Here is a 24,863-nt window from a genome sequence, read left to right as displayed (position 1 = left end):
GGCTGGGCGGAACGGGCCCGCCGGCGCGAGCTGGAAGAGCGGGCTCAGCCAGGCCGCCCCCGGTGCCCCGGAGAGGCGGGGCGCGAGGGGGCTGGGCACGGCCTCCCCAGGCGAGGGGATCCCCCCATGCCGGGAGGAGGAAGAGCAGAGACGTCGGTGCGTCTGGTTGGTGGAGAGCTTACCTGACACCCGAGGACAGAGACCATGGGGGTGGGGAGCACCTTCCAGCTCACAGGGCCATCGCCGAGGGGCGGTCGCGTGGTATCGAGGGACCCCAGCCGTCCCTCCAGCTCTGGTTCATGTGCTGTGCTAGAGTTGTTTTGCCGTGTTGCCCACCCACCCCCCCCCAAAAAAAACACTTAGAAATCATCCGGCTTCACACAGAATAAGCTCGCCCCCTGGGGTCCCTCTTAGGGGCCCTTCTCCCTGCCCCCCCCGCCCCAGCCTTGTGGGTGCCCCCCCGGCTGTGGAGCGGGGCCACCCCACCCGAGGGGCACCGGCCTCGCCGAGCCGGGGGACAGCCCCTCACCGAGGCGTTCTTCACGAAGCGGCCCCCGTGGGCGCAGGGGAAGCGAGCCGGAAGCGCTCCCGGGGTCAGCGCGCGGCCTTGCCCCCCCCACCGCCCGCGGGGACAGCCGGCTGCCCGGGGACCGGCTGCCCGGCCCTGCCCGCGGAGGCTTCCTCTAGAAGAGCCGCTCGGGCCCCGGCCCTGTGAGACGCCAGGCCTCGGGCTCACGTCGCCGGTCGCTCTCTCCAGTCTGGAACCAGCGCGTCTCGCGGGGCTGGGGAGGCTCCTCGCGGGAGCACAACCCGGTGTGGTGTCCCGGTACTAACCCTGTCCCCCGGCCACGTGGCCATGGCCACGGCCAGCGGCGTAGCCAGACTTCATTCCATCTGTAACCCACGCGAGACATCTCTTGAGGTTTTATTCCTTGACTACTCAAGTAAGTCCCCCCACCTCCCTCCCTCCCCCTCTCTCTCTCTCTCTCCCTCTATCCCTTTCCCTTCCCCCCCACCAAAAATCAGTCACTTCCCACAAGCCATTCCGCTTACCCCTGCAATGCTAGTTTTCCACTGGAACAAGGGGACTCTGATCCGGGGCACAGCCCCGCCGCGGGCTGGGTACGGGGGCTGAGCCGCGCGCGCGGCTCAGGCGGAGGGCCGTGGGGTTCCCCGGGTGCCGAGGGCCCGGGCCTCACCTGTCGGGGAGCAGCGCCGGGAAGAGCACCTCACTCTCCGCCACCGCTAGGGAGTCGGGGCCCCGTCGCTTCTGACTGCATGTCCTCTGTGGAAGGCTCGGCGGGGCAGCCGGGGGCGACCGCCGTGAGCCACGCGGAGCGGGCGCAATCCCGCCTGCAGATCCAGCATGGACACTGACGGCGCTGTAAAAGCAAACGAGTGTAATGAGCCCCCCCCCCCCCCGGCCCCGGGCGGGAGGAGGCGCCTGCCACTCTCCGCTCAGAATCCTCCCGGGCCGCTTTCCTCCACAGCGGCAGCAGGGAGGCTCTAGCCTGGCTCTTTCCCCTCGCTCTTTTTACTCTGACTACTGCGCTGCCCTCTCCCCGGGTAATGCCCCGATTCAGTCCGCCCTCCGTCCGGCCTTCTGTCCTTCTGTCCATCCACCCGCCCGCCAGCCATCGTCTCCCGGCCTCTTGCCGGTCGGTCCTCCGTCTCCCGCCCGGGGTGGCCGCCCTCCTCCCAGAGCCGCTGGAGCGGGTGGGGCCCGGGAGCGGTGCCCCCCGCGGCGCTCACCCCGCCCGCTCTGTGTCCTCGGCAGGTACCCTGGCTGAGGCAGAGCCGGAGCCCCCCGCGCGCTCAGGCCCGCAGCCCGCCTGGGCTGTGCAACATGTACAAGGTAAGACGCCACCGCCCAGCCCCGCGGGCGGCGGGGCGCCCCGCCCGGGCTCAGGAGCACGACGGGCCCGGGGCGCCGCGGGGCTGCGGCAGCGCGCAGGCCGGCCGCCAGGGGCCGGGGATCGCGCCCCCCCCTCGACGCTGCCGGGTGGCCGCGGGCTTTGGGGTCCCCGAGGCGGAGGCGCGGCTCTCTGGAGGCGGGCGCGGTGGCCGTGCCTCCCCTCCGGGGCTGCCCGGGGCACAGACGCCGGCACCGTCCTCGAGGGGAGGGGGCCCCCCGTTCCCGGCTGTGTCTCGCGTGGGCCCCTGGGGCTGCGGGTGGCCGCCTGGTGTCCCCGCGCCGGGCCTGGCAGGGGCGGGCGCAGCCCCGGGCCAGCACCGAGCGCTGCCAGGCTGAGCCTGTTCCATCTGGGTGAACGTGTGTGTATAGATACACACGCACATGCCCGAGCACGTGCACGCCTGTGCACACCCGTCCTCCCGCTGCTTCCGGAGCCCCCGGCTCCCACCGGCATGGCTGGGTTTCTAGGGGCGCAGCAATGAATGTCCCAGGAGGCCCAGGGCGGGCAGCGGGGCCGGAGTCCACGGGTGCAGTGACGCCGGAGAGCCGGCAGCCAGCGCTGCGTTAGGGAGCCCGGCTCAGGGATGCTGGTGTGATTGGCACCCGCTTCAGTGTTACCTGCCATGGGGCAGAAGGATGGCAGAGCCACCATGCAGAAATGGCTGCCAGGCCGGCGGGAGGGAGGTGTGGCAGGCAGGCAGGCCGAGGCGAGCGTCTCTCCTGCAGGAGGAAGCGTGGCTCCTCCTCCGGGAAGGCTCGAAGGAAGAGAAGCCCGGAAACAAGGTTCCCGGGCAGTGTACAGGCTCTTCAAAAGCCAGGAGGAGACCGGAAGGAAAGGAAAGGGCAAGGACGGGCTCTGTCCCTTTCCGTGTGACCTGTTTGGTAGCCATCAAATATGAAGACTAGAGGAAGAATAGAGGGTTTTACTTTCACCTCCACTAAAAGCAATCATTTCTTATTCTAAGCCTCATCCTGCATGATGGTTGGTTTTTTTTTGGGGGGGGTCTTTTTTCTTGTTTTAGAGGTATTTTATTCATCACAGCAGTTATGAAGTATAACAAGCAAGCAGGCTGCCTCTGTGGCAGCCTCTGTGGCAAAGGCCTCTGGCCTCTGTGGTCTCTGTGGTCTCCTGGCCTCTGTGGTCTCCGTGGTCTTCCCAGCTTCCGTGGTCTTACCCAACCCCCATGGTCTCTGTGGTCTCCCTGCCTCTGTGGTCTCTGTGGTCTCCCAGCCTCTGTGGCCTTCATGGTCTCCCAGCCTCTGTGGTCTCCCATCCTCTGTGGTCTCTGTGGTCTCCCATCCTCCGTGGTCTCTGTGGTCTCCCATCCTCTGTGGTCTCTGTGGTCTCCCAGCCTCTGTGGCCTCTGTGGTCTCCCAGCCTCTGTGGCCTCTGTGGTCTCCCATCCTCTGTGGTCTCTGTGGTCTCCTCGCCTCTGGGGTCTCCGTGGTCCCCCATCCTCTGTGGTCTCCATGATCTCCCAGCCTCTGTGGTCTCTGTGGTCTCCCAGCCTCTGTGGCCTCCGTGGTCTCCCAGCCTCTGTGGTCTCCATGGTCCCCCAGCCTCTGTGGTCTCTGTGGTCCCCCAGCCTCTGTGGTCTCCATGGTCCCCCGGCCTCCATGGCCTCCATGGTCTTCCCAGCCCCCATGGTCTCCCAGCCTCTATGGCCTCCCCAGCCCTGCGTTTCCAGGGAGCACCCCAATAGTGGAAGTTTTCTCTCAGGACCACCGGCTCCTGGCGCCCCTGTGTGGCCGAGCCACATTCCATGCCGTTCAGCTGTAACTAGGGAGCAAGCTGGGGAGAGAGGGAAGGAGGGGAGCAGTGAGCTGGGGGCAGGGGAGGGGCTGGGGCAGCGGCTGGGGAGCTGGGGTGTGGTTTAGGGATGAACAGTTACCTGGCACCGAAGGGCATTACCTCCCCCACCCCCAGTCCTGAAGAAAGTGAACAGGAAAAGGGCCAGGTGTCTGGAGATAAGCAGATCGGTTGGTTCCCACTGTGCTGACAACTAGAAGCCTGTTATCCCTTCGGCCCGGTGCTGACCTGTGAAGCATTTCTCAAATGAATCAGTAACTACCTTTCTAGTGCAGAGCAGCAAATCAAACCTCTGCAGCTCCCCAGATATTAACCACGTCGACTGGGCTCTACTAACAGCTGCTGATTTCTTGTTCTCATAGGTAAACTTGACTTTTATTCAGATAGTTCGTAGCTTCATAACTCGGCATAAGGTAGGCCTACAACCTTCAGAAATGAATTCATCAATTAAACACAGTTGGGGAAAAAAAATGTCCCCTTCCCATATGTGCACCAGTGAATTCCCAGCCTGCTGCCCGTCTGGCCGGTGAGATGGCCCCCTGGTCCTGCCCACACCCAGGGCCCACACCTGTGATCCTGGCTACTCAGGAGGCTGAGGTCTGAGGATCTGGATTCAAACTAGCCTGGGAAGGAACGTCTCTGAAATTCCAACGAGCCACCAGGAAAGCTGGACGTGGTGCTGCGGCTCAGGTGGTAGAGCACTAGCCTTGAGCAGAGAAGTTCAGGGTCAGCACCTAGACCCTGAATCAAGCCCCAGGACTGCCCCCCCCACACACACACAATAACTGAGCCCTGACTAATGTCAGGAGGCCACGCACCACACAGACTCCTGCAACCCTTTGCACCTGTCCCCTCCCCCCCCCCCCAAACGATGTTGAGGAGAATACAGTGTTGAGCCTCCGTTTCCCCTGTGGGCATCGAGGGCAGGAACCCAAGGAGAATCGCCCCTGTCTTCAGGACTGGGGGAGAGCTCTGCAGCCCAGGAATCTAGCAGACTAGACGTATAACAAGATGCTATGTGAAAACTGTCGCTGTGGGCCTGGAGACGCAGGACGTGCGTTCCAGGGCATTCCCGGGGGGCTCTCCCTCGGTGCCGCCGGGCCTCGTTTAGTTGCACACCTAGGACGCCATGCTTGCTGAGGCCCCGTGGCAGGGTGCAGGTCGCCCCAGAGCGGCCCTGCGGGGGGCGGTGGTCCTGTGGGCTGGAGGAGAGAGCCCAGGCTGGTGACTTCTGTGAGACGCCAACCTCAGGTTCGTGGAGGTGTGGGTGGGTGCGCAGCAGAGCCAACCGGACCCTTCCTTCCCGGCAAGCATGGACACCCGTCTCGTGGCTGCCGTGGGACAGCTCCACAGTCGAGGAACAAGTCTCCATGCAGTCTGAGGGCGCTGACCTCGACCGCGAGAGCCTTGCTACCACTGACCGGGCCACGGCCTCCCACTGCCCCACCTAGCGGCATGGAGGACCATTGGACGACCCTCCTGGCTTCCGTGTGCACCCCTCCTGACTTCCGTGTGCACCCCTCCTGACTTCTGTGTGCACCCCCTCCTGACTTCCGTGTGCACCCCCCTCCTGACTTCCGTGTGCACCCCCTCCTGACTTCCGTGCGCACCCCCCCTCCCCGTTAGTGACTGGCAGTACTGTGGGTTGAAGGAAAATGATTTTTCAAAGGCCACGTGCTTCCGGCGTGACCAGCCAGTGGGGAAGGAAGCGGAGCAGGTGGATGAGCACGGCCCGTGGCGGGAGCGCGCCAGGGCCATGTCCGCGCTCCCCTGTGGTTCTGCACGAAGCCCAGTCTCAGAATGAGCCCATCGCCATGAGAACCAGGGTTGTCCTGAGGGCTGCAGCTTGACACCTTCACAGGGGTGCCGCAGGCTTCAAACAAGAGATCCTCTGTCCAGTGTTCAAATCCTCAGCCCCAAGAAAGCCCCCACCCTTCTGCTGCAGCCATCTGGGGTGGCCGTGGGCTCCGCGGGGCTGGCAGCCGGGGTCCTGGTCCTTCGTGGTGAGCTGCCCACCCCACAGAGAAAGCCAGCTTGGGGGCGGATTTCAGCGCGCTGAGGAGAACCGTCCACCGCGGGGCCTTTGTCCTGGAGACACACGGCGGAGGAATCCTCCCTGTCCCCAGAGGAGAGGTCAGGCGGCGGGGAAGGGGAGGCTGAGGGCTGAGGGCCCGGCCTGGCTCCCAGGGAGGACTGCTTACCCGCCCCTCCCACTCCCCCCCACTCCCTCCCTCCCTCCTTCCTGGAGGCTCACCCTATTTGCAGAAAGGCAAGGGCCTGGCAGGAAGCCTGGCGGCTCCACAGAGACATGAGCTCCACATGCTGCTTCAGACACCCCGACTAACACCCACCGGTCCCCAGACTAACACGCCATCGGCGCCCGCCCTCCAGAGAACCTCCCCGGGCCGCCCCACCCCTTCAAAGGGCAGCTCAGATGAGCACCCATGCCCGATGCCCACCTGCAGGCCCGGCTGCCATGACCACTGTGTGGTCAAAAGCCAGGCAGGGCCCCGGCTGAGAATGTCACCAGAGACCATCACCCGGGAGCCTCTGGGCGGCCCCGGGGCTCCGGCAGGGCCCCGTGGGGGGCGGGGCAGCCTCCGGGCGGCCCCCAGGGGGCGCTCTGCATTGCACACAGCCGCAGCAGGAGCTTGCGTGGCATGCTATGGGAACTGCTACGGCCTGTAAAACCAGGAGCCTGGGTGGGGTCAGGCCCCGCCTCCAACTCCCCCGCCCCGCCCACCCCACGGGCCCCTCCCTGGGTCCACCTTGGTCGCGGGACTAAGATCACATAGTATGACATCTTTTCAGAATGGCTTTTCTACTCATGGTGTCTTAAAGCTGGCTTACTGAATTACATATACCCCAAATTGTTCCTGTGTAGTTGCGGAGTAGCATTCCATCGCGTGGGCCTCTCCCAGAGAGCCCTTCCTCTCGCCCACCGAAACCCACGGGCTGCCTGGGGGTCATTGCTTAGAGGTCTGTGTGAAATCATAGGCTTTTATTTAAAGTTTACATCGTTTTTCTCCAAAAAGTTAGAGACTCTTTAGCATGATCAAGACCATAGCTTTGATTCCTGGAAAAAACAATATATATGTTATACATATTTAAAAAGAAATAAGCCAGGTACTGGTGGCTCACTCCTGTCGTCCTCCCTACTCAAGAGGCTGAGATCTGAGGATGGCAGCTCAAAGACAGCCAGCACAGGAAAGCCCATGAGTCTTATCCCCAATTAGCCACCAAAAAGCCAGAAGCGGTGTTGTGGCTCAAAGTGGTAGAGCGTGAGTCTTGAGCAAATGAGTTCAGTGATAGCACTCAGGCCCTGAGCTCAAGCCCCACGATTGACCCCCCCAAAATTATATATACAAATATATAAAAATGTTACATATGATCAATGTATTCATTATAAAAACTGTTTCCACAATATATAATTTCTCTTATATCACTCAACGCAGGAGAGGGGCTTGCAGAGCCCCACTGCACCTGCAATTGCTTACACTTGCCCACTTGCTTCATAAGAAGCAGCCTGCTTGCGTTCCCGAGTTCCCATGGCAACGCAGAGACATTCCAGTCGCTCCACCTCCTGCCCACGCGTAGTGTGGCCCGTGCTTTTGCACACGCTCTGTCACCGCCTCGTGGCTCTGACCGGCGTTTTCCTAATCACTTCTGGGCTGCACACCTGCACAAGGCAGACTTGCGCCCACGTAGTCTGGGAGGGACCGTGCTTATTCCAGTGTTCTCTTTGGACTCTAGCAGGTGGTTTTCTTCCTGTCAGGTGTTAAGAACTTATCGTTGCTGTTGTTGTAACATTTCCCTTTGATCCATTATCTTAAATATGATTTGCAGTTATTTTCTTCCGGTCTTTAGCTCACCTGTTCATTTTCTTACTGATGTTTCTCGGAGAATGTCTTTCTTGTAGAGAAGTCTAAAGCTTTGATGAGGTCCAATTTATCCACTGTTCCTCGTGGGTCAGGTTTTTGCACACCCAATGGTGAAGATTTTTCTGTCTTCTAAAATTTTAGAGCATTGCATGGTTCATTTTAAGTTTTACAGGACTCATGCATTGGGCCAAGTCTTACTTTTGCACACATGTGTGTCCGTTTGTTCTAATGTTGTTGGTTGCTTGATGTTCACTCCACGGAGTCTCTGTACCCTCATAAGAATCAGTCAGGGGCATTTGTGTGTGCACACCCTGGATGCTAAGACTGACTGACCTGATTGTTAGGTCTACGTAGCACACCTTAAAAACAACAGTGCAATTCTTCTTCTCTTTCTGGCATTATTGAGCTAATCTGATTCCTTTGCACTGTCAGCCAGCTTAGCAGAAGTGTGTCTATAACGAGTTGAAGTCCCGCTGGCAAGAGCATTAAACCTGTGCATCCATTTGTGTTGAGAGTCCCAGTCCGTGAACATAGTATGTCTCTCCAGTGAAGGCTTCTTTGCTTTCTGTGCTGCTTGCTAGCATCCAGATGCAGTGCGTGGCGCTCTGGTGGCGCTGCGCTCTCTGTCTCCTTTCTTTTGCATTCTTAGGTATGGGAGGGTGATTGAACTCACTGCCGATCTATAGAAATGCAATTGCTTAAATGCTCTTTCCACTAGAAATCCACTTTATACCATACAGGCCGAGTTATACCTGCGTGGCTACTTTGCATTACCGGTGATAGCGCCCTAGGTTAGGTTCCGCAGGGGAAGTGATCTCAACAGTCTGCCTGTTCATCAACCCCTGGTCTATGCTGTTTGCATGCCCGGACCTTGTCATGTGCTGAACTAACCCCAGATTTTGTAGCTCCAGGAGCTAAAATGCCACCTACAGACTTTGTGAGTTCCTAGAGAGACTTAAGTTACTCCCCCTCCCCCCAAAGTCAGGTGACCCATACATTCATTGTGGAAACCACTGACACGTCCGTGGGTGCAGCCTGTTATCCACAAGACGTTTCACTGAGCTTCTCCCCACATGGAGCCGCGACAGCGGAGCTCTGCGGCGTGCACCAGCATTCGTCCGCGTGTGCAGGGCTTTCCAGCGTGGTCCCGGAAGAGGGCCTCAAAGGCAGGCCACGTGTTCTGACTAGAGACCCAGGTGGAAGGTGTTGCGTCGCAGGAGGAGAGGTTGTGCAGAGTCGGAGCCATCGTCAGGACGGCTCTGCGGAGCTCGGCCCGGTGGACGTTGCCCGAGTGAGCCAGCGTCCCATCTGCTGCTCTATTTTCAGCTCTTCACCCTCTGACGGGAACACAAGGGGTGTCAGGGTGGTGAGGGCCAGGGATCGGCCGTCAGTGAGCTCAGGGCGGCCATAGGAGGAGACGGAAGAGTCCGGAGACGGTGGTGCCAGGGGGAGGGTGGGCCTAGGGCAATGGCTCTGCGCTGTGAGGGGCCCTGTGTGTCTGTGAGGATAGGTGTATGTGTGGACAGGTGTGTGTCTGTGAGGATGGGTGTGAGTGGATGGGTGTCTGTGAGGATAGGTGTATGTGTGGATGGGTGTGTGTCTGTGTGAGGATGGGTGTGTGGTCTGTGTGGACGGGTGTGTCTGTGTGGACGGGTGTGGTCTGTGTGGATAAGTGTGTCTGTGGATGGGTGAGTGTGTGAGGATGGGTGTGGGCTCTGTGGTGGATGGGTGTGTCTGTGTGGACGGGTGTGGTCTGTGTGGATAAGTGTGTCTGTGGATGGGTGTGTGGTCTGTGTGGACGGGTGTGTCTGTGTGGACGGGTGTGGTCTGTGTGGATAAGTGTGTCTGTGGATGGGTGTGTGGTCTGTGTGGACGGGTGTGTCTGTGTGGACGGGTGTGGTCTCTGTGGTGGATGGGCGTGTCTGTGTGGACAGGTGTGTGGTCTGTGTGGACGGGTGTGTCTGTGTAGACGGGTGTGGTCTCTGTGGTAGATGGGTGTGTCTGTGTGGACGAGTGTGTCTGTGTGGACGAGTGTGTCTGTGGATGGGTGTGTGGTCTGTGTGGACGGGTGTGTCTGTGTGGACGGGTGTGGTCTGTGTGGACGAGTGTGTCTGTGGATGGGTGTGTGGTCTGTGTGGACGGGTGTGTCTGTGTGGACGGGTGTGGTCTGTGTGGATGAGTGTGTCTGTGGATGGGTGTGTGGTCTGTGTGGACGGGTGTGTCTGTGTGGACGGGTGTGGTCTGTGTGGATGAGTGTGTCTGTGGATGGGTGTGTGGTCTGTGTGGACGGGTGTGTCTGTGTGGACGGGTGTGGTCTGTGTGGATGAGTGTGTCTGTGGATGGGTGTGTGGTCTGTGTGGACGGGTGTGTCTGTGTGGACGGGTGTGGTCTGTGTGGATGAGTGTGTCTGTGGATGGGTGTGTGGTCTGTGTGGATAAGTGTGTCTGTGGATGGGTGTGTGGTCTGTGTGGACGGGTGTGTCTGTGTAGACGGGTGTGGTCTCTGTGGTAGATGGGTGTGTCTGTGTGGACAGGTGTGTGGTCTGTGTGAATAGGTGTGGTGTCTGTGTGACACACAGCATCTCTCAAAAACCAGTATGCAAGCCGGGCTCTGGGGGCGGGCGCTGGTAATCCTAGATATGCAAAAGGCTGAAGTGAGGATCAAGGTTCAAAGCCAGCCAGGGCCCGAAAGTCCGTGTGAGGCTCGTATCTCCAATTAGCCATCAAGACGCTGCACGTGGGAGCTGTGGCTCGAGTGTGGACAGCCAGCACACAGGCCCTGCGCTCAGACCCCAGCGACAGCGCGCGGGCACGCACACGCACGCACGCACACGCACGCACACGCACGCACACCCCAGCCCCAGGCCCAGCAGGGCACCAGCCCCACAGTGGCTGCGGCCTCCCTGGGCAGCGCAGGCCTTGCCGGAGCACTTGATGCCGCCGGGCCGAGAGCTCCTCCAGCCCCCCTCCAGCCCCCCTCCAGCACACCCCCCCCCCGACTCCCGGTGAGCCCGCGCCTCTCTCTTGCAGGACGCGCACCACGCCGCGCGCACGCACTACGGCTCCCTGCCGCAGAAGCAGCACGGCCGGCCCCAGGACGAGAACCCCGTCGTGCACTTCTTCAAGAACATCGTAAGTGGCGGCCCGCCGGCCGGGCCCGGGGGCCTCGACCACAGCCCGGGCTCCGGGGCGCCCCTGGCTCCCGGGGCTCCACCTGCAGTGCGAGCGGGGCCCCGGGCCGGCTTGGGCGGGTGGGAGGGGGCGAGGCGAAGCTGCTAGGAGCACCGGACGCGGAGCCACGGGCCCGGGGCCACCGAGGCCACGCCGCGTCCACCAGCAGCCTCCGCGCGGCCGTGTGAACGAGAAGGGCCGGGGGCCGGGGGCGCTAGGCGTTCTCGGGGGGCTCCCATCTGTCACGCGTCACCAAGGAGAAGCAGGTGTCACCCAGCACAACGAGCCCCGGGCTCGATGGCTGGTCACAACAATAACGACGGCCACATCACAGTGCTAGTAATAGTAACGACGCTCCACTGGCTCCTAGGAAGCTGAGCAGGATGCGGGGGACGTGAAGTTGCCTGTGGGGGGGGGGAGTGGTTTAGGCCTCCATAGTTTACCCATAAAAGCAAGCCTGCGGGCTTGCGGGGGTGAAGTGGGGGGGGCAGCGTGCCCTTCGGTTGTGCCCCGAGGCCAGAGGGGCGCGATCGCAGCGGGGAGGGGGGGCGGGGAGCCTCACGGAGCAGCGCCCCGGGCCCGTGGGCAGCGGCGCCGCGGGGACCCCGCAGGCCCCCTCCCTGAGCCCCCCCTTCTCCGTTCCAGGTGACTCCGCGCACGCCTCCCCCATCGCAGGGAAAGGTAAGGAAGACGCCGTTTTCTCCACGCAGCGCTTTGTCCCTGGACTTTCCCAGACACCCCAGAACAGGCCGAAAGCAAGCTCCCCCGGACCCCGGCCCCGGGGTTCCCACAGAGAGCGGGCGCGGGCCCAGCAGGCGGTCCTTCCCGGAGTCCCCGGCCCGTGGGGCGCGCGGCGTCCTCGTCCTCGGGGCTGCCCGGCCCTCCATCCGCGGGGTCCGCCGGCAGAGGGGGGGGGGGGGACACGTCCGCACGCCGCCGCGCGCCGCCCCGTGTGGCCGGGCACGCTGATCGCCCCGTCCCCCTGTCTTTGTCTCCCCTCCGCAGGGCAGAGGGCTGTCCCTGAGCAGATTCAGCTGGGTAGGTGACGCACGCATCGCCTCGGCCTCCTTCCGCTTTCTGGTCTGCTCTGACTTCTGCGTCCTGCTCTCTTTCAGCTGCTTACTAGTCCCGCCTCCTCTCGTCCCCCCCAGACCTCTGTCCTGTGTGGAAATGGCTTGCCGCCTCCTCCGTGCCGGGGGGCGGGGGGGCGTGACGCGGGTCTTGCCTTCGCAGTGTGCTGTGCGGGGGCCTGGGCCTGCGGGGCAGCTGCTGGACAGCTCGGAGGTTCCCGGCCAGCACCCCCCCCCCGGGCTGGGAGGCACAGGTGGCAAACAGCACTCCCCTCGGCCCCCCGAGACCCAGCGCCCAACAGAGCCCAGATCCCAGGGGACTGAGGCACCCACCGCCGCGAATACCCATAATGCCACTGCTCGAAGCGAAAGCTGCTACTCTGCGATAATCCCATTAACCCAAGGATTCTTGGCTTTGCTTCTGTTTGAGTTGTGACTAAAATTGGTGTTTCAAGCCATCGGGCAGAGTTCCTCGGGAACCGAGGCTAAGTCTCCACATCAGCTGGGCTTTTGCTTTGCAACCGTTAGGATCTTCAGAACACAGCGGGGCTGGGGATATGGCCTAGTGGCAAGAGAGCTTGCCTCGTATACATGAGTCCCTGGGTTCGATTCCCCAGCACCACATATACAGAAAACGGCCAGAAGTGGCGCTGTGGCTCAAGTGGCAGAGTGCTAGCCTTGAGCAAAAAAAGAGTTCAAGGCCCAGGACTGGCAAAAAAACAAAACAAAACAAAACAGAACACAGTGGGGGTACACATGCCAGCCTGTTGTTGGGGACGGGCTGTCTGGGGTCCCATGGGACTCAGAGTGCCGTGGGGGGAGGGGTTCTGCACCTGCCGCTCCCCTCTCCTCCCCTCCCCTCCCCTCTGGAGGCCATGTAGATGTGGCTGAAGGGACTTTGAAAGAAGACAGGAAGGGGAGGGAGGGAGGGAGGGAGGGAGGGAGGGTGGGGGAGGAGGGAGGAAGGACAGGCAAAGACAGAAAAGGGGAGGCAGGCAAGGAAGGATCATTTTGGAGAAAGACAAAGTTCTGACGCTCCTGGGTCAGGCCAGCCCTTTATCGACTCGAATTAGGAACCGAGACATTTGCTGGGCCGTTTCATAAACGGACGCCTTGGGCCTGCTTTTCCTCCGACGGCAGAAACGTAGGGAATGCATCGCCTGGGCTGGCGGGTGTCACCTTCCGCTCATCTTGGGTTTTCTGTGCCAGCAGGGTCCAAAGGGGACCCCGAAGAGGGACATCCACTGGCACCCCGGAATCTCTTTTGGCGGCCGCTGCAGTGGCCCCGCGTTCCGGGCTCGGGCGGGTGGTTGTCATTTGCAACAGCAGCCGCGGGCATCTTTCCTCCAGGCAACCCCGCGGCCGGCAGGGGGCGCTCTGCGCGGCCTGGCCTCCACCGCCGGCCCTCCGGCTCCTGCCCCACGCACCTGGACCCGATTCCCCTGCCTTCCCTGACCCCGCGCACGGCTCCTCCCCACGTCCTCTTCCGTTGTTTCTGTTTTCAGCCCGCAGGACCGTGGCTGCGCGTGGCGTTTTACAAAGTCTCACTGGCTTTTTTACAAGCTATGCTGAGTGCATTTGGCTAAATTCTGTGCTCAAAGATGACGAACGTGACCAAGGACTTGAAGGGAAAAAAAGCCCCACGGAGATTGTCCACCAGTCGCTGAGGGCCGCTGGCGGAAGCGCTCTCTTGATGGGAAACTAACAGACAGAGCCGAGGGCGGCTCAGCCCGGGCCTCTCGGTGGAGCGTGGCGGACGCGGCCCCGTGAGCCTCCCCTGCCGCGCGGCTCTGCCCCTCGCGGCACCCATCAGCTTGCCTGAGGCTTTCCATCTTCTGGGTAGACGCTCAGCATGGCACTAGGCACCTGAGCCCAGCAGCTCGGACCCGCAAAATGAGTCTGGGCCTCAGAACCTTAGGCCTGAAGACAGGCGCCTCCCCCCCACCTCCGTCAAGGCCCAGGCTGAGCACCAAGACCACTGGCAGGCAGCACAGGCGCTACCCAGGGCCCTGTGGCTCTCGTTAATCGATGCTGAGCTCTGCTCTTCTCTTGCAGGGCCCCGTGGCTCTCGGTAGTGGACTCTGCTCTTCTCTTGCAGGGGGCTGTGGCATTTGTTAGTGGACTCTGAGCTCTGCTCTTCTCTTGCAGGGGCCGTGGCTCTCAGTAGTGGACTCTGCTCTTCTCTTGCAGGGCCCCGTGGCATTCGTTAGTGGACTCTGAGCTCTGGTCTTGTCTTGCAGGGCCCCGTGGCATTCGTTAGTGGACTCTGCTCTTCTCTTGCAGGGCCCCGTGGCTCTCAGTAGTGGACTCTGAGCTCTGCTCTTCTCTCGCAGGGCCCCTTGGCTCTCAGTAGTGGACTCTGCTCTTCTCTTGCAGGGACCTGTAGATCTCGGTAGTGGACTCTGAGCTCTTCTCTTCTCTTGCAGGGCCCCGTGGCTCTCGGTAGTGGACTCTGCTCTTCTCTTGCAGGGGCCGTGGCTCTCAGTAGTGGACTCTGCTCTTCTCTTGCAGGGCCCCGTGGCTCTCGGTAGTGGACTCTGCTCTTCTCTTGCAGGGCCCCGTGGCTCTCAGTAGTGGACTCTGAGCTCTGCTCTTCTCTTGCAGGGCCCCGTGGCATTCGTTAGTGGACTCTGAGCTCTGGTCTTGTCTTGCAGGGGGCCGAGGGGCAGAAACCAGGATTTGGCTATGGAGGCAGAGCTCCTGACTGTAAATCGACTCACAAGGGACTCAAGGGGGCCCACGACGCCCAGGGCACGCTTTCCAAAATCTTTAAGCTGGTAACGTAACCTTCTCACCATGGGGACACACCAGGGCACCTCCGTGGGGAGGTGGGGCCTGGAGCCACGTGCCGAGTCCCCAGCCAAGCTGTGACCCCAGGACAACCGCGGGGGTCAGGAAGATCAATCGATCCATTCATTCAGTTAGAAGATGGATTCGTTCCAGATAAGCTGAGCTAAAGCATCCGGCATCGCTCTGCCCCCCGTGTTGGCTTCCCTGGGAAGTTAGGTTGGAGCAAGAGGATTTTAGACAGGGGCCGTGTCATGGTGCGGGGCTGGACCCAGCTGTCTGGAGTTGGACGGCAGGCGGCCCTCGCCTCAAGCCTCGGCCAAGGGCCCGGCTGGGCACCGTGGGTACCTGGTGGGAGCCCCAAGGAATGGCCCGGAGTCAAGAGGGGCCATGCTGGGGCCCAGACAGCCCAGGACCAGCTCCGATGTTTGCCCAGAGCAACAGCCCCCCAGGCCCAGGGCCGGTTCCAGGCCTGCTCTGTGCGCTCTGCAGCCCGGCCTCTGAGACAGGGTCTCCTGGTGACACACCGCTTTGCACCCTCAGAGCGCTTGGGGCATCCAGGGCAGTGGTCAGGGCACGGAGGGGGTGCCGTCCCGGGCACGACCGGCCGCTGCCGGCCACAGGCGGTCACGCGTGACTGCCACGCAAGCTGCGGAGGCCGCGCCGGCCAGCGAGGCCTCAGCGCAGGCCCGGGGGAGCGAGGACACCTGGGTGCGCATGGGCGTGGACGCCCACAGAGGCCCCCCCCCCGCCTTTCCTGGCACCTTCTCGATCGTGAGTCACGCTCCAAGCTCCTCTAGGGAACTCTGCTGTCGGGAGCCGGGGCCTCCGCGTCCCGGCAGCCGGGCAGCCTGCGGAGCGGGGCCTCCACCCTCCTTGCAAAGGGCCAGGGCCCCCCCAGCTCTAAGAAGCCAGGGACGGGGGGCTCTGGGCCAGCCCTGGCCCTCCCGGCCCGCGCCTGGGCCGCCCCGATGCCTCGCGGGCACCTCGGGTCCCCGGCAGGGCCGCGTCCAGACCACGCGCCGCGCACCACGGCTCCGCCCACTCCGGCTGGCTTGAACGCAGGGCCTGGAGCTCGCGCCGCGCCGGCGTGGCTGGTGCTCTGGCACCGGAGGTGCACCTGCGCCCCCCCCCCCCCCGGCCCGCCCTTGCTGCTGCTTCTAGAAGAGTCTGGCGGGCTTTTCTGCCCTGGCCGTCCTGGAATCACCATGCCTGCCCGTGGAGTGGCCAGGATGGCAGGTGTGAGCGCCAGCGCTCGGCACCGCCTTCCAGCCCTTTCCCCTGACCGGACTCGGCCCACCCAGGCCTTCGGCAGCCCGCGAGCGTCCAGCCCTGCTCAGGCGTACACTATCCCGGCACCCCCTACATCCTCCAAACCGGGGCCTCATCTCCCGAGGGGCCGATGCGCCGGGCCCGGGGGAAGGGGCAGCTAAGGCCCCGCTGTCCCCACGGGTAGAGGCCTCCAGAGGGAGCCGCGCGAGCTTTGTCCTCAGCGGCCGGGCCAACGTGGCGGTGTCCACAGCTTGGGACAACCCCGAGGCTGCCATCCACTAACCGGAGCTCACCCGGCATTCCCCGCAGGCTGCCTGGGTGCCCGGTGCCCAGGGGAGCAGAGAGGCAGAAGAGACAACCAGAAGGGTGAATGTGGAAGAGGGGGTTCGGGGGTTCAAAGGGAGGCCGGGCGGCAGAATCACTTGGTGAGGCGAGTCTAGAAGAAGGGCGGCAAGAGGAGGGCGTCCTCGGGCAGGGGGCCTTGACTCGGACCCCGAATGAGGCCCCAGAGCCGCGCAGCACCGAGGGGCAGGCGCCCCGCTTCTGGAAGGTGAAGGCCCGACCGCCCGCCGGGAGGAAGGACGGAGCGGCCGCGAGGCGGGCGGAGGAGGCAACCTCGGAGTCCACGAAGCTCCGCGCCCGGATCGTCCCGCCGCGCCCTGCGTTCCGGGGCCTTAGGCCGTCCGTCCCGCGACCGACCTAGGCTCTGCCAGCTCTCAAGGTCGCCGGAGCCACGCCACGCATCCCCGACAGCCAGGGCCACTGAGCCAACACCACCCAGTCCGGAGACGCCCTCCCTGGTGGGCAGAGCCAGCCTCGTGCGGTTCTCGTGCCTCCTTCCTGCTCCCTGCCCGACGGGGCGGCCAGGAGGACGGAGGGGACAGTAGAGCTCATCGGCCGACCGGATGACGCCAGCCCCGCATGTCACCGCGCCTGTCCGGAGCTCCAAGTCCCCAGAGAGCCCGCGTGCGTGCGGGGCGGTGGGTGGACGTTCCCACAGGACAGGCTCGGAGGACAGACGCAGGCCACGGCCACGGCCACGCGCGGGGCCTGCACCGGGGGCTCCGGGGGCGGCCACTCCCGGCCTGGGCCCCCCGCCTGGGCTGAGGGCGGACGCAGGGCGAGGAAGGGCGAAGCCTCCGACGGCCACCGCGCGCCCTCCACCCCGGCAAGCCCACGGGACCTCGACGACGTCTGTGGGCCGCGGCTTCCTGCGTGGCTCCCGGCTTGGGGCACACTGCGGCCCCAGCACCGCGTGGCCTCGACGGGCGTGGCCCGCTCCGAAGGGCGGGGTGCCGGGCGGGGCCTCGGGCCCTGCGGCCGCGGCTCTGCGGGATGGATGGGGGGCGTCGGGGAGCTGAAGCCCGTCACCAGGGGGCGAGTGGAGACGCGGGGCCGGCCCCGTGCTGGCCGGCAGGAGCCGCACCCGGGCCCGTGCTGAGACACCGCTGAGAGCCACCAAACACCCCCCAAGCTGCGAGCGCGGGGGGCTGCGCGGGACGCGGCCGCGGGGCGACCTCGGCCACCTGCCGTCCACCGCGCCGGGGTCCCGTGCCCCCGCTGCCCAGAGGCTGCTGGGAACCGGGGCTGGGGCCAGGGCGGCTCCGCCCGGATGACACGGAGGGGAACAAGGGTCCCCCTCGGGCTGCCTCCCCCCCGACGCCCGCCGACCCCGGCCCGGGGTCCCGGCCCTCGGATTGGTTGCCCGCTCTTGTTCTTTTGTTAAATTTCAAATCGTGATTGTCCAGAAACTGTCCCTTCCTGGTTCCCAGGCCCGAGGGCTGTGTGCGAGGTGGGTGTGTCACGGTGGGGGACTCAGCCTGGGCTGCCGTCGGCAGGAGGCCTCTCAGGACACATGGCGCCTGCCACCCAGGGCTGTGGGTGTCTGCAGGTGCCTGGGTGCTGAAGACACAAGGCGCTCAGTGAAGCAATGCGACGAGAGGCGGGGGCGGGGGCGGGGGCGGGGGGGGGGACCCTCCCAGCAGGCCCGAGGAGTCTGCTCGCCTGCGGGGCTGTGGTCTCGTCGGATGCCATCTTGGCGTTGCTAAAGGACACGGGACGGCTGGAGAGGAAAGGCGGACGCCGCGCCGTCCGTTCTCTCGGGATGGGGCGCGGGGAGCCCCGCGCGGCTGCGATCAGGCGGAAGCGGCCGCCCGCGGGGCTCGGGGGACGGGCGGCTCCGCTAACGTCTGCCCCTTCCTTTTCCAGGGTGGAAAAGACAGCCGCTCCGGATCTCCGATGGCGCGGCGCTGAGCCCGCCCTTCCGCCGCGAACCCGCCCTCTGCTTCCTAATACACCGCCTCCAACCCTAACCCCTCCGCCCCACTAGCTAGCTAGAGCACACGTCCTCCCTCCTAATCCGGAGCTGGGGCCGGAGGGGCCGCGACCCCCCCACCCCCACCCCAGCCCACACCGAAACAGAGGAAATGAAGACTAAAATGGCCGAAACTGTCCTTTTCTGTTGGAAGATTGCGCTTCCGCGGGGTCTTCGCGGCCGCGCCGGGCGCCCCGACGCTCCCCGGTCCCGCCTCTGCAGACTCAAGTGCACAGCCCCCCGTCCACGTCCCCCTCCCCGCACCCCGGACTTTGTTTCTGCCGCAAGGCCCCCTGCCCCGGCTTCCGTGGGCACTGCCGCCGAGGCACCGGAGAACGCAGCGTGGGGACTGTCGTGATCCAGCCCTCCCCCGTCCCTCCCTCCCCGCCCTCCCGCCCCCCCCCCCGCCCCCAGCGCCTCGTCTTTCCTAACAGGATCAGACAGTCACGGAGTGGCTGGCCGTGGAGCGTTTGGTACGTGAGCGTGTGCTGGGCAGCTGGAGCGTGGAGCGCGGGCTGCGCGGGGGGCGCCTCCAGGCCGGGGCCCCCCCGCACCCGCCGGCCGATGGCGAGCGCGGAGCGTGGCGGAGGGCGGGAGAGGGACGCGCGGGCCGGGCGCCGGGCGCCAGCCCTCAGTGCAGGCGCAGCAGCGGAGACCCCGTGTCCTCCGAGCCCGGCGGGGGGGGGGGGTCCGGGGAGATGGCGCATCTCGGATGGGGACCGTGGGAGTTCTCGGGTGGGCTCTCGGGGCGCCGCGGCAGTGCTCACGGGCACACACTAACCCCTCCTTCCCCCCGACACGACCCGGCGCTGACCCGCTAACCACGCTCGCTCGCTCGGGCCGGCCCGGCCCGGCCGCCCCCCCGGGGAACGAGCTCCGAGCGGCCGCCGCCGCCCTAACCTACTGACCCGGCCCCAGACCCTCGCGAGCACCCCCGCGGGCCGCCCGCGTCCCCACGCCCGCCACGCGCTAATCCCCGCTAATCCCCAGTGTGTCCTGTGGGTGTGAGCAGTGCACGTTATTAACCCAGAGCGTCAGCGGCGAGCGTGAGGAGAAATAAAGACACGGGGAGCCCGGCTCCAGACGCGCGCCCTCGAGGCGTGCGCCCCCAGCCAGCCCTGCGCGGCGGCTCGAGGGCGGCTCGCTGCCCTCCAGTGGCGAAATAAAACCATGCACTCGCAGCCCGCCTCCCGTGTCTCACTGTGCGCCCGGCCCGCCGACCCGGGCCACGGAAGAACAGCCACGGCCCGGGAGCTGGCGGGCGTGTCCGCGCGGGGGCCGGAGCTCGGGCTGCCCCCCCCACGGCCCGCGGGGCTCACCCGTCAGTGGGGCCAAGGCTTCCCGCTCGCCGCGGGGGGCACCCACTCGGCTCTGCGCCCCTCGTCCCTCTGATCTGTGACGCTCCCGGGCGTGCTGGGTGCGAACAGACGGCAGCCAGGTCCAACGGGAGGCCACGGCCCCCCCATGAGCGGGGCACGGGTGGGTGCAGAGGAAGCGTTTCCGTAAAGCAGAGCACAGCCCATGGGCGAGGCGGGGGAGGGGCACGGGCGAGGCGGGGGAGGAGCATGGGCGAGGCGGGGGAGGGGCACAGGCGAGGTGGGAGAGGGGCACGGCGAGGTGGGGGAGGGGTACGGGCGAGGCGGGGGAGGGGCACAGGGCACGGGCGAGGCGGGGGGAGGGGCACGGGTGAGGGGGGGGAGGGGCACGGGGCAGACCTCGCTGTGGGGCTGGTGTGCGGGAGGGAGCGGCTCTGATGTGCAGGGGGGTCGGTCACCTGCCGGGACCCTCAGCCTCCACGCGCAACCCTACCCTCGCACGGCCCATCAGGAGTCTGCACAGAGCACCGCCCCCCCGCATCACAGTGCGTTACCCCACTTGCAGGGCTGCACCTGAGGCAAACTAACGTGCACGCCAAGTGCGCAGTTAGCACGTGATTGACAAGCAACACACACACACACACACACACACACACAGAAATATGTCTGAGGGCCGCGGAGGCTGTGGGGGCCACGGGTCTGAACCCCACCGGGATGCAAAGTCTGCTCTCCGCACGGCCTTCCTGTCAGTGTGGCTGCCGCACAAGCAAACCCCACAGGAAAGGGGGGGCTGCATCACGAACCTGCGTGAGCCGGCAGCCGAGTCAGGCCATCTGACGGCGCCCTGGCCCCCCAGCCGCAGGGCACACGCGCCGCCCCTGCCCCGCCCCGCGTCCACACCGTCCCGGCGGGCTGGCTGGGGAAGCGCGGCGAGTGGCGGGGCATCCACGCTGGCCGGCCCGTTAGGGGGGCCCGCGGCACGGGAGGGCGTCCGTGGAGCGCAGCGTCCTGAGAGGCCCGGCCCGGGTCTCCCCGTCAGGGTCACCGCCTGGCTTCCCGTCGCCCGCGCCCAGCCCGGAGCCCGGAGCCCGGAGCCCGGAGCCCGGAGAGAGGCCTGCGAGGCCCCGGCGCCCCGCGGAGGTCGGCCTCCCGCGGGCCACAGCTTGGAGGACCCGGGTTCAAGGCCGGCGGGCAGCATTCGCCCCAAGCCTCAAGTAAACATGCAGGAGGGTTAAAATAATACAAAAACTATTTTTTATTATTTTTAAAAGCCAGCACAGTGACTTTTGGCATAACTTTGCATTTCTAATACAAAATTGAATTAAATAAATATCATCTGATGTATAAATAGACCATGAGACAATTCTGGAGATAAAAAGAGAACTCTTCTGTAAATTAAAATTTTTCTTTAGTGGTGACTCAAGAACAATCACTATGGCATTTTAGAACTTGTGAAATATAATACAAATTTTGATTAATTACAAAATCTTCATGCTATAAAGCTTTACACATAGAAAAGATAAATTAAAAAACCCTTATGATTACTGCCTGTTGTTCCTGGTGTTGGTACGACTGGATTTTGATTTTTCAGTGCTTAGTCATTCATGTAAAGGATGGCCGGCCTCTGGGGGGGGGCGGGGCGTGGGGGGAGCCGGCCGCAGAGGCGGGGAGCACGTCTGTCGGCGGGCGGGCGGGCGGGCGGCGTCCTCGTGCGCAGAAAGCCTGCTGCGGGCTTGGAGGACCGCACCCCGAGGACCATGTCACCGATGACAGAGCAGGGGCGCGGAGGCCCGGCGGGCAGGGCCGCGGGCGGGGTCGGGGCGCAGGGCGGGCGGAGGAGCCCGGGCGAGGCGAGGCACGTCTCCAGGGCCCAGTCACAGGCGGCCGGAAGCCGGCTTCCCAAAGTCCACGCCGCCCCTCGGGCCTCCACGGGGTGCGGCCGGCTGGACCCGCCGAGCCCCACCTTCCGCGACGGGGCTCCGAGGCCCGCACCCGGCACGGGACCGGGGAAGCACGCGTCCACACGCCGCACACGCGTGCACACGCATTCCAACCGCGTGTCCGAGCAGACCCACGTGGGCGGTGCATGAACACACAGCGTGCGCACGCGTACCCACTGTCACGTGTGACACCCGCGTGTAGAGGACACGTGTGCGCCCTGGCCGGCCGTCTGCGCCCGGCTGCCTCGGCCGGGGGTGGGAGCAGTCCCGGGAGGGGTCGCCGGCTTCCGTCCGGGGGGACGCCGGGGGGCGCCGGGCTGCGGCTCTTCACACCCGGGGCGGGAGGGGCGCGTCGCGGTCGGGGCAGCAGAGAGGCCGAGGGAACCGCCACTGGCCAGGGTTGTTCTTTAAGCACATCTGAACTTGACGTGCGCTCCCGCGCCACGCCGTTCCGCCACGTTGGAGGGAAGGGATGGACCGCGTTTGCTGGCTCGGCCGGGCAGTCGGCACACCGCGCCCTCCTCCAGCCCGCGGCGCCGCGGCCGCGGGAGCCACCAGGATTCGGTGGAGGGGCGTGTGTTCAAAGCCCGGCATTCTCAAGGAATGTTTTACATGACAAGCAGCTTTTATGATCAGGAGGAAAATCAAAATAACACATCAATGTCCTCCATCTACCTGCAAATGAACTGAGAAGACACAAAACAGATCATTAGTGGACTTTTTTTTTCCTTCAACCAGAATAAAAGGTCTCAGATCCATCCGTTAAGATCCGACTTAAATAGGCAATTAACCGTCAGTCACACCACGAGCCCCCTTCCACACAGCCCCTTCACAAGTGTCCTGAGATGACGGTGGAGGCCAACAGCCAAATAAATAACCCACAAGACCAAACAATGTAAAATGCCAATAATTTCAACTTTGGGGATATTTGTTCATTAAAATGAACCAATATTTCTAAATTAGTTTAATACAAAATTATAAAAGAAAAGTGCATCAAGAGCAGAGCCTTTAAAAGCTCTCCCGCAGTTACAATTATCGTGAAAACACTCCCTCAGCCCGGCACGCGCGGACGCCTAGGGAACGCTGGGATTCACACAAGTCCAGGATCACAAAGGGTCAAATAAGGCTCTGAATTTCTTAAAAAAATATACAATACACAAAGCTGTCTGGAAAAAAAGGTAACCTTGTTTAACAACTTTCTGACTTAAATATTTTACATTAAGAATGTTTTCAGTCACGGCCAGCAAGGTGCCGGAAGAGACGACCACAGCGCGACCGGCGCGGTGCCAACCACAGGGCCCCGCGGCCTCGGGAGGCCGGCGGTGTGGCCCTCCCGGCCGGCGCGGTCCCCGCACCGAGGAGCTGCGCCTCAGAAGCCGGGGAGGCGAGGGGAGGACACAAAGCAATCCTTCCCAGAAGACACAGCCCCCCGCTGTGTGTTCCAGTGAAGAAGACAGCCATGTACTCACGAGCTGCACACGAGGCCGAGCACGCGCGGCTCTGGGCGCACACACCGCTCAGCCACACGGAGGCCACACAGCTGGCTATGTACACACGTAATTACACACACGACACGCAGGTCGTCGTGAGGGAGCCAACACCGTCTTTGGAATGCTGCGGGCTGGGCGCACGCGCCGCCCAGCACGGGGGGGGGGGGGGGGGGGGGGGGGCTGGCGTGGGGCGTGCCCGGTGTGGCGCCGCTCCCTGAAATGAGCAGAAAGCCACGGGGCTCTGGTGGTCCTCACCCTCCACCTGCGGAGGGGGACCGGGACGGCCTGTCCCCAGAGACGCCGCCTGCCACTTCCTGTCCGCAAGATAAGGCTTGCGCGGGCCGCCTCGCGGGGCCGGGCTGCCTCCGCCCCGCCACCGCGCCCCAGACCCGCGTCCTCCCAACCAGGGGGGAGGGGCCTGGGAGGAGCGAGACGGGGCCAGCCCCCTCGCAGGGCATCCACCACGGTAACCTCGGGCGGAGGACGAGGCAGCTGCCACCAGCTTCGAACTGCAGAGTGAGACGTGGGAAGGCCCGTGGAACGAGCCGCGCGGGCCTCGGGCGCCTGGCTACGCTTCCTAAGCAAGGCGCCTGCTCACAGAAAGCACGGGAAGCCTCGCGCTCCTCTCCTCGCTAACTCCCGTCCTTGCCAATACCAAGAAATCACACTACAGTGATAGGAAAATCCAGTTAACGTCCGGTTAGCTAGACACGCTGGCCACGGAAAAGAGGAAACTATGGTAGTACCTGAGTTCAGTGATTTGTAGACAATGACAACACATTTACATCTTTCTCAGTTCTTTCCTGTCAGTCTCTGAAGGACAATGATTCCTTAGGTAATTTTATAGCTAAAAAGCGCTTGTGGGAGGTTTTTAGCGCGGCGGCCCCGGTCTCCCCGCAGAGCTTCTGGAAGGAGGGGCGGGCGTCAGAACACGTTGGTGAGGGCCTGCCACTCGCCCGCCGCCTCCTGCACCACCTCCTCCAGGTGCAGCGTGCGCAGCTCCTCCCCGTCCTGCTCCTGCACCACCGTGGCCGCCTGCAGCGTTCCTGGAGCGGCAGAGAAAGCGGGCCTCAGGGGAGGGGCGGGCAGGGAGGCGGGCCTCAGGGGAGGGGCGGGCAGGGAGGCGGGCCTCAGAGGAGGGCGGGCAGGGAGGCGGGCCTCAGAGGAGGGGCGGGTAGGGAGGTGGGCCTCAGAGGAGAGCGGGCAGGGAGGCGGGTCTCAGAGGAGGGGCGGGCATGAAGGCGGGCAGGGAGGCTAAACCCTTCTGTGGGACGGGTGCCTTCACCAGCCGGCCACGCCCCCGGCCACGCCCCCCAGCCACGGAGCGACCCCTGGAGCCCCGCCACACGTGTGTGGTTCCACATGCCCACCCGTGTAAGGGCCGTGCGTGCCGATCCACGTCCACAACGCGACGGCTTCTCCAGCGGCAAGGAGCCGGGGAGCCCGGCGAGCCCCTCCCCTGGACACTGCGCGCAGGAGCGCCCCACCCCCTGGCTCAGGGCGGAGGCCCACGCCGCTGTTCCAGCTCGCTGCCAGGATGCACGGGCAGTGGCTGGTGCGGAGCGTTCCCCTCCCCCGATGCCCACTGGCCAGCCCGGTACTCTGAGGCCCACCTGGGGTCTGTGCCGAGGAGGCAGAGGGCGGGCAGGTGGGCAAGAGCCAGAGCCCCTCCTCCACAGGGTGGGTGGCCAGGCCCCTGTCCCGAGCCCCAGAGCAGTCCCACCGGCCCCCTCTCTGTAGAGAGAGTGCTGGAGGGTGCCGGTCGCTTGCTCTCCCGCACCGTGGGGGCAGGCCCTGGCTACACCACGAGACCCTGCCTGGGGGGAGGGCAGGGCTCCACCCCTCCTCTCCCCCCACGCACGGGATCTCCAAATTAGGCTTGTCTCTTCTCCAAGGGG

At 64.2% G+C, this 24,863-nt stretch overlaps 2 protein-coding genes across 4 annotated transcripts in view; one reads left to right on the top strand and one right to left on the bottom strand.

Annotated features, from left to right (window-relative positions):
* LOC125364116 (myelin basic protein) overlaps nt 1-19,392 on the top strand; it is a 61,479-nt gene extending 42,087 nt beyond the window's left edge. The window contains exons 5-10 of the mRNA XM_048363564.1: nt 1,778-1,855; nt 10,636-10,737; nt 11,422-11,457; nt 11,782-11,814; nt 14,501-14,623; nt 18,114-19,392. Of these exons, the coding sequence (XP_048219521.1) occupies nt 1,778-1,855; nt 10,636-10,737; nt 11,422-11,457; nt 11,782-11,814; nt 14,501-14,623; nt 18,114-18,158 (417 nt within the window). The 3' untranslated portion in view covers nt 18,159-19,392. The remainder of the gene's footprint in view (nt 1-1,777; nt 1,856-10,635; nt 10,738-11,421; nt 11,458-11,781; nt 11,815-14,500; nt 14,624-18,113) is intronic.
* Nucleotides 19,393-21,804: 2,412 nt separating this feature from the next.
* The window catches only part of Znf236 (zinc finger protein 236), a 70,102-nt gene continuing 67,043 nt past the window's right edge, over nt 21,805-24,863 (bottom strand). For 2 of the 3 annotated variants that reach the window (XM_048363130.1, XM_048363131.1), the window contains exon 31: nt 23,650-24,011. In XM_048363130.1, the coding sequence (XP_048219087.1) occupies nt 23,890-24,011 (122 nt within the window). In that variant the 3' untranslated portion in view covers nt 23,650-23,889. Of the gene's footprint in view, nt 22,162-23,649; nt 24,012-24,863 lie in introns of those variants that run through there. The other variant, XR_007213358.1, reaches the window with a different exon arrangement.

This window comes from Perognathus longimembris, chromosome 15, assembly GCF_023159225.1.
Source record: "Perognathus longimembris pacificus isolate PPM17 chromosome 15, ASM2315922v1, whole genome shotgun sequence".
Lineage (NCBI taxonomy): Eukaryota > Metazoa > Chordata > Mammalia > Rodentia > Heteromyidae > Perognathus > Perognathus longimembris.
This window is presented reverse-complemented; position numbering and strand designations above follow the sequence as displayed.